The sequence below is a fragment of the Phoenix dactylifera genome, chromosome 4 (genome assembly GCF_009389715.1).
Source record: "Phoenix dactylifera cultivar Barhee BC4 chromosome 4, palm_55x_up_171113_PBpolish2nd_filt_p, whole genome shotgun sequence".
NCBI classification, from domain to species: Eukaryota; Viridiplantae; Streptophyta; class Magnoliopsida; order Arecales; family Arecaceae; genus Phoenix; species Phoenix dactylifera.
Window position 1 is genome coordinate 30691819 of NC_052395.1, and position 9032 is coordinate 30700850.

At 40.9% G+C, this 9032-nt stretch overlaps 1 protein-coding gene across 2 annotated transcripts; it reads left to right on the forward strand.

Annotated features, from left to right (window-relative positions):
* Positions 1 to 1847: 1847 nt before the first annotated feature.
* LOC103713370 (protein IQ-DOMAIN 14-like) lies at positions 1848 to 8780 on the forward strand. 2 transcript variants are annotated; one of them, XM_039126103.1, is made up of 4 exons: positions 1848 to 2171; positions 2265 to 2665; positions 7517 to 7741; positions 7885 to 8780. In XM_039126103.1, exons 2-4 carry the CDS (start codon positions 2282 to 2284, stop codon positions 8506 to 8508), a joined length of 1233 nt encoding a protein of 410 aa, XP_038982031.1. In that variant the 5' UTR covers positions 1848 to 2171; positions 2265 to 2281; the 3' UTR covers positions 8509 to 8780. The 2 variants fall into 2 exon arrangements, with proteins under 2 accessions (XP_038982031.1, XP_026662858.1); XM_026807057.2 differs by having other exon boundaries at positions 1848 to 2665.
* The last annotated feature ends 252 nt before the right edge of the window (positions 8781 to 9032 follow it).

The following is a 9032-nucleotide window of genomic DNA, read 5'->3' on the forward strand; positions in this document are numbered from 1 at the left end:
TACATGGAGAACTCTTAAATGAGAGCTATCAACTTGGTCATGGTCAAACTCAGCACTCAGGAGTACTTCTGCCACGCTCTTCCCACCACGTAATAAGTAGGATAAACAACAGCATGTGGTTTGCCAACCACAACTGGCTCCATTTAATTGGGGCCAGGAAGACAACGCAATTATGTGCTTTGATGGAGAACCTGGGTCAAGCTCATCGACAAGGAGCTGATATTTTGGAACTAATATTTGTTTTCATTCTGATTAAGATCTGACGACTAAATGGCAACCATCACAACAACAAAACCTAAATGCATTCTCCAGTATATATAACAAGAAAAAAGAACATATTAATATACTGCTAAACTTTGGCTGGGTGGCCTTTTTTTGGGCCTCGGTTGTCATCAAAAAAATATGCCATTTGAATGCTACTTCCTCTTGGCTAAATCAAATCGTTGCATCTACCAGCACTAGTATTTCAGTACACTCCTACCTTTATCCCACTTTCATAGTGCTAAGTTTTGGGAGTTCTCTGAAAGCTATTGCACATCTCTATTTACCCTACTGTTATCCTCGACCATTATTCTTTGAGAATAGGAGGGAGTACTGCCGGGAGCCAAACCCATACATAAATCAACCAGGAACTCCCAAATTTCAGGGATAGTATCACTCCAAGACAGAATTCTGGAGCCTTGTTATAAGTAGCAGGTATGACCATTGAGGTAACACTAAGAACATATTATTTATAACCATTAAACTATCTTCAAATTAAACAACATTCATTTGTTGCTCTCTTGGATAGACAGAGTGAGTGCACTAACCAAAATAGGAGGTTCGTGCATCAACTGTCTGTGCTACTTCTCATGTCCATGCGGCTGCCATCTCAAACAACACTTAGGCTTTGTTTGGTTTGCAGAAAAAGAAGAAAAAAAGTATGGTCAATGAAAAAACAAAAAAATGCTTCTTATTTGATTGGAGTTTTCAAAGGAAAGAGATGAAAAAGTAACATTCACATAGCAAAAACATTTACATGTTTCATGGGAAAGAAAAACGCATAAGAGGCATGAAAAAACTACTTTCTCACCGGTTGAAAATTGGAATCTTTTTTTTTTCCAAAAGTACGCTTAAGCCATCAAAATCCATGGATAATGTTTTTTCCTTTATTAAAAATATAATAGGTATTTCATACAACTTTTCTAAGAAGATAGATGCTCAACCAAACATAAGTCACTTTAAATGTGCTACTTTTTCATGATCAATTAAATATGCCAAAATTATTTTTCCAAATATTATATTTTCAAAAATTATATTTCAGTAAGAATAAATTACTTCTGTGAACTAAACGGATCTTTATCCTACCGGATAGTAGTAGCAACCCTTAAAACCTCCACCAACCACCTCAACATCAAAGCTGCCCAATTTTAATGAGATAAACTGGTCCCTTATTAGGGTAAATTCTTCCCAACAATCCTTAATTTGATTCACTGCATCGTGTGGCAATCCAGGCTAGCACATTTAGTTCCCCCTCGCACCATTGGACTCCCACACAAATTCCTCCAAGCCAACTTATCTGAGACCCAGGGAATTCAACCGCACCACATAACTACTTCCGAAAGCGCCCCCACTGAATGAAGAGGCAGAACAGGATCTAGTAGGCGTTCTTGGATCCCGAGCCAAAAGTAGTTCGTACGTGATGCCACCAAAGCCCACGTGTCAGATCGTGACTGGTAACACAAAGATCACAAAACCCGGGCCCAGGATTTCTAGCCAATTACAGCACGAATGTCGGCGAGGAGGGCCGGCTGGCTTCCTCGCAATAAGAGTGTTTCGGATGTAGGCCGGCAAGGTCTCCTCCCACATGGCCTTCTGATTCCATCCACAAGTGTTCAACTAGAATTCCCCAAAAGGTCTTAATAAATGCCCTCTGACGAAGGGATTGTTTCTTGGTGATTCCATGAGGAAGAGGGTAGTTGAGAGGAAAAGGTTGGTCAATAGGAATCTTTTTTAGTGAAATCTACTGGAGCCGGGCAAGTGGCGTCCCAAAGAAATCCCCCATAGTTTGCTCTCCTCTCCTCTCTTCCAACAGGCCTGCACTTCCAAGAAAAAACAAGAGCCTAGATCATGCACGCAGAGACAGATTGTGACAGAGAGGAAGGAGGGAGAAAACAATAGATACAGATCAAGTCTGAAGTAGATGCAGATCTTTCTGCCATCCCTTGGTTTTCTTGCTTCCTTGATCTTACGTAGTCTCTTTGCTTTGTGACCTCTGCATTCAGAAAGTTGTAGAGGAGCAATGGGGAAGACTGGCAAATGGCTTCGAAGCTTCTTATTTGGCAAGAAGGAGAAGGACAAGAAGGACAAGGAGAAGATCAGCAGATCAGTGCCGGCCGCTAACGAGAAAAGGAGATGGAGCTTCCGCAGATCAGCAGTCATGGGGAAGGACTTCAATTCTCAAGACATGCTTGCGCCTGCATCAAGCCCTGGGTTCTTGGACTCGGACATCGACCGGAATAGGCATGCCATGGCCGTGGCAGCGGCGGCCGCTGATGCTGCAGTAGCAGCAGCACGGGCTGCAGCGGCTGTCATCCGTCTGACCACCGCAGCCCCCACAAGAAGCAGTTCCGGCGAGGAGGAGGCCGCTGCCATTAGGATTCAAGCGGCCTTCCGATCTTACTTGGTACGCTCTTTACCTCTCTCCACCTGTGGATATTTGTATCCGAAATCCAGGCTTCTGGTTTGCTATTACTGAATCTAAAATTCTCATATATCCAAACCATCTTGTAAAGCTAAATATCTGCTGCTACAAAAGAATTAATAGATTTTTTTTTTTCTGTTATAAGATTTTCATGGTAATACCAATTTGAATAACATAATCAAGAGTAAAAATGACGATAAATATATGCTGCTAGGTTATAATTACAAAAACTAATTACTTTCCACTTTGTTGTACCATTAAGATGCTTGAATACAAAACGATCACGACAAAACATCATCAACCTAGACTCCCAGGAAAGCGAATGAGATGAAGAAAAAAAAAAGAAAAAAAAACCATTAACTCGGCTCCCCCCCCCCCCCCCCCCCCCCCCCCAAAAAAAAAAAAAAGATTTAGCACGTGCCGCAAAAAAATGGTCGGACAAAATCTAATTTCGGGTTGGATTCCAGTTGTGGCCGAGCTCTATTTAGAGCTCCTCCCCATCCTCTCTTCTACCTCACCAAGGAACCAGCCCCAATCGGAGCTCTTGGCCGAAGATCTCTCTTGTTCTCTCTGAAGCTCGATCACCATCCCGTCACTGCCGTGTCCAAATGCTGCTGGAAACCACATAAAAAACCCGCCCCCCTCGAGCCATCCTCTCTCTCCTTTCGGATTCTTTGAAGCCTTGATGTCGGCCGGTGATCGTCGGATGTTGGACACAAAGGGGATGCTCTGCTTCCCCTTTTTTCGGAAATTGGCCTTGTTTTCTTCCGATTTTGGCTGCCTCCATCGCCGGTGCTTGTCGCCAGAGGCCTTCCTCGAATTTCTCGTAGTGGCTGGAAGCCATGGCCGAAACTCAAGCCGCCAACATGCCGTGGATTTCACCGTTTAAGGGGTCGGAACCCCTGCTTTTGTTAATTTTGGCGCTACCAATCACCAGTCGTCACCGACCGCCTTTTAGCTGGCCGTGGGTCTTTGACCCCGGGCACCACCTACAACCACCCCCTTCCCTTCCTCTTCCTTGGTTGGAGAGAGAAGCTTGTTCTCTCTCTTTCTCTCTCTTCTCCATCTTTGCTCTCTCTTGATCCTCTCTACTGAACTCTCCCTATTGAACTTTCTCTCTCTACTCTCTCAAGAGAAGTTAGATCTAGCATAGCACCTCTCTTTATGATTCTAGATCTACCCCGGTGAAGGGCACTAATACATGTTCGGCGGATGACACTGTTAGAAGTATGCCCTAAAAGCCAACGTGGCTGACGCATATTTGTAATCTTGGGCACAAATTTATAATTTGACACTTATTAATAAATAAGATTGGGCAATTTATTTTTTATTCATGTTTGTATGTGTCCATGAATCGTCCAAGAAATTAATAGATGATGACACATATTCTCAAAAAGTTGAGAATTTGAGGCATGTGTCATTAGGGATTAATTTCTAAATGCTCTTGATCGATGGATCCATCACGAGGGACGGTGATCGATCTGCTGAGATTAGTGCACAGATCACTTAGTCAGATGGACGAGTCTCGAGTCCACGGTGTAGAGACACTGGAGTGATTATGCAAGTACTTGTTAGAGAACAAGTTACTAAGTGTGACCAAAGATATTAGTCACATGGATGTCTATTCACTTATCAGTGACTACTTATGCTGCAGTTGTATGACTGGTCCTTTGACCTGCGATGCCTCAGCTATTCACTGTGAGGTTGCTGTAGTTTGACGAGCATGTGAACTTGGGCTCTAGCCATTCAGGTCCTTGTAGTACGGATTGGCTACAGTAGGTTTATTTTGGAATAGAGTTGCATCTAGATCGGATCTATCGACCTTGATAGATTAAGAGTGATCCTATGTGATTTATAAGACTGAGTTCGATAAATTTCTAGCCAGATATTTTGGAAAAAGAGTTTTTCAGATCTTTAATTGGAAGTCGTATAAATTTGACATATGACGGACAATGAGGTTTGACGAGATATCCATAACCTCCGTCACGTTGGATGCATGATAGAGGGACTGTATCATACGTTAACTGCACCTAGAGGTTCAGACATTCCATTCTGCTGGATTGTCACCACATATTGCTAGGTGTCACTAGTGGATTGTGAGACTCGAAGGCATTCACTTGGTGATCAGTGAACCCTGAGAATAGAACTGAAATCATTTCAGTCCACTGAAAAGAGTTTCAGTGATATTGAGATGGAGATCTCAATATGTCTCACTATCAATCAGAATAGAATCTACGGGGTCACACATATAGAAGATTTAATTAGTCAGACTATCATAATTGTGATTTAGAATCTCAATTGAAATCAATTATCAATATGATTAGTGATTGAATTAACCCACTAAGTGTTAGTGAGTCAATGAAAGAAAAATAAGTGAAATTAATTGCAATTGGATTGCAATTGGACTGATTTAATGAACCAAATCAAATTGGGTTCGAACCAAATTGATTTGGGTTCATGATTGGGTCAATTTGATTAAACCAAGGTTTGGATGGATTTGAAAGACCACATGTCGTCGTAGGATAAATATGACTTAAGTTATGTTCACACTATATGGACTTTAAAGTCCACATGGCGTCGTAGGATGCATGCTCCCAAATCAATTAATTCTCCTAATGAGATTAGGAATCCTAATGTGATTAGAAAATTAATCAATTGATTAAGTGGACACATGTCATGTATCTATGAGCACAAGGATTGGACACTTGGCATTAATTCAAGGGTGGATTATAGTCTCATACTCCTAATAAGATTAGGAGAAGCCCTAAAACCAATCTATAAAAGGGTAGCAAGGAAGACATTATGAATCAATTCTCTCCTCTTCCTCTCCACGCCTCCCTTTCTCTTTTCTTCTCCCTTCCCACGGTGGCAAGAGGCTTCCCCTCTTCTTCCCACGGCAGCAAGGGAGATCAAGTTCATCTTCTTCTAAGTGTTGGAAAGAAAGAAAGAAGAAGAACCTAGGAGGAAGGAAGGAGTTTTTTCCTCCACGCCCAAGCCCATTCTTCCTCCTCCATGGCAGCAAGGGGGTCCTCTGCATCCTCTTCTTCCACGGCATCAAGGCTAGGAAGATCCACGCGTAAAGGTTCCTCCTTCCTCTTCCTCCGTTGCGAGTAAGATCAAAGAAGAAAGGGTTCTTCTTCAAGGAGGTATATTGCAGATTTCTTTCAATCTATTTGATAGTCATGAGAGATCTTTGCAAGGAGCTAGCACTCCGGTAAGACCTTATCTCAAATGATTAGATCCTTCTGTGGATACCTATAGAGGCCAGACACATGTGCGGCTTAACCAGAAACCTAGAAAGATCATCGGGCTGCGGTGTTTTACACTTGCAGAATTTTTGAAGATGAAATCTTCAAATTTATAACTTCTGATTTTTGTTTCAGTTTTATAAATCTTAATCAACCCTCCTCATATCCTAATTTTTTTTTCCTAATGAGTTCAAAGATCATCTGGATTTGGATCCAGAAAATTTTTTGAATTCTACGATCCGAGGCGCATTCATACGATGAACGACGTTCCGTTCGAATTCCGCTGCGAACGTCACATCGAACAAGGCGTAACTCATCAGACACGCCAATCCCTCATCTAAGCCCTTCTAGGATATTATTAAATTTGGTTATCTCCGATCTCTATTGAACCATTTGTAACCTAGTTCAAATATGATCATATGACTTTTGCCTTGATTGACCAACCGGAGTGTCGGGCACTCCCGTTTGGTTAGCCCTATAAGGATATTGGAATTGGGGTTTCTATTTTTGGAATAAACATGATGAATTTTGATAAAAATATAATTTTTAAATATTGGGATCTTAGAAGGATTTTTTTGAAATTGATTGGACTGATTCTTTGGATTTGCTCGCTAATAAGTAATGTATCACAATATGATGAATTTGATGGATAGTATATTATTATGAAAAATATTATTTTGAAATAATATGACAATATGTAATCTTATTATGGATATGATTGATTGATTTTGACAACTCATGATTTTAGAACTAAAATATAAAATCTAAAACTATTTGAATTTCGACCTTGCTACATTGAGGACCCCACCAACAGAAGCTAATATATTGGCACATATTTGTTCTGAAGGTTGTGTCCAAAATAATTAACGACATAATGTCAGCAGACTAATAGTTCTGAAGGACTTTACTGTAAGATAATGCATAGCTCACCGCAAGAAGATTAGTCGGTGTTATGACCCTACTACAGGATGATTTGGTCATAGCTCAGAATCGATAAGATGAATTGAATATTTGAAAGAATTTGAATGCATGAACGGAATTTAATATTTTAAGAAAGATTTATTTGTATATTAGTACTGCATTTGCTCATTTTCTATAAATTATTATCTATTTAATTGCCTGATTTATTTAGCTAAAGTGATCATTGCTTACTAGACTATCTAGCTCATTATACGATTTCTTATTATTTTACAGATTCAGAGAATTAGCATGATCGGAACTTTCAATAGGGAAGAACGACTACTAAAACTTTGGCACATATTATTTTAGAATAGAGTTTATTTGAAATGATGTACTATTCTTGTTAGAATCGCAAGACATTTAAATGTTAAGCTAGTTATTAAAATAAAGTTTGCATATTATTATTATTCCACAACATATTTATGAGATCATGTTGAGATGCCCCGCATGCTTGTGAGGAGGATTCTTTTTGAGTATGCGGCGGTTGACACAACCTCTGGTTCACAAACTCGGATCGGGCGTGTGACAAATTAACATGAAGAATATAAGAGTAGAAAGAAATAATTAGCTAGAATAAAATTGACAATGGATATATTATAAAGGTAAAACCTAAACGTTCTTGCAGGCTAGGAAAGCTTTATGCGCTCTCAAGAGTCTAGTGAAATTGCAAGCCATGGTGAGAGGACACCTGGTGAGGAAGCGAGCCGCCAATACTCTCCGGCGTATGCAGGCTTTGCTGACAGCACAAGCCAGAGCTCGTGCCCAGCGGATTCGAATGCTTGAGAAAGCACATAGCAGCTCGCACGGGCAATCCAATTCCAGAAGATCACCCCGAAACCGGCAATCGCATGTAAGTAATCCTTCCTGGAATAATGCTGTTGCCTGCATTTTCTGGACTAGTTATGAAGAAAAAAGGCATAAAATCAATGCTACAGAGATTTAATTGAAAGTATCTCAATAGATTCCACCTAAACTTATGCCTCATGTGTTTAGGAGGTGGATAGGAATGTGGAAGAGAACATAAAAATTGTGGAGATGGATCATGGAGTGTCATGGAGTAGTTCGAGGAGCAGAAACAGCTACACTGTTAAACAAACTGAGAGAACGGAATCAGAATATGGCCATAAGCGTCGACCTTCTAAGGTTGATCCCCTCCAACAGGTGTCACCTTCGCCATCAGCTTTAACTGATATGGGCCCAAGAGCTTACAGTGGGGACTTTGAAGACTTTTCCTTCCCCACAGCACAGAGCAGCCCTCAATACTTATCAGCTTCTTTTACACCTTATGAAACAACCTTCTATCCTAATTACATGGCCTACACAGAATCTTCAAGAGCTAAGGCTCGGTCGCAGAGCGCACCTAAGCAACGACCCAATTCATGCGAGAGGCAACCAAGCAGAAGGAGGACATGGGTGGAAGGAAGGAATACTCCGCAAAGTGTACGAGTGCAACGATCATCTTCGCATGCTGGCTCAACAGCTTATCAGTATCCATGGTCGATCGAGCTCGATAAGTCCAGCGTGCCTCTTAAGGACGGTAAACGTGGTTCAACAAGCACTGTGCTGAGTACCACCAACCACTTTAGATCTCTAATGGCATATGAGCTTAGTACATAATAATCCATGAGCAATCCCTTACTTCTGTGGGGTGGCTGCATTTTCAAGAGGGATATGGTTCACTAAAATGTTATGCTCTTGATGGTTTCAGGTTCATGATATTAAATACTCTCTCTCCATATCCATCTCTCCTAACTTCCATTAACTGAAGTTTGTGTCACCCTGTCAACTTTTGGAATCCGGAATGTGCAATGGCAACAAGTTGTAGGAATTATGTGAACTGTAAAAGTTTTCTTGGGCAAAGGATTCCAGAAGAAATGCAAGTGAAGAAACTTATTGAGTACTCTGGGATTAGATTTTGTTGACCCATGGGACCCTTGAATTTGAACATTCCAATGTTTGGTTTTAGCTTGGGCTGTTTCTGGTCCCCCACTTTTCTTTTTTCAGAAGGCTTGGAGGAGAAACAAGTGATGCATCATTTTGTTCTGACTGGAGATCATGATGTAATTGAACAAATGCTGATTGCTTACAAACAGGGTTGTCCACAACCTGTATCTAATTAGGATCATAACATCTCTTAAAAG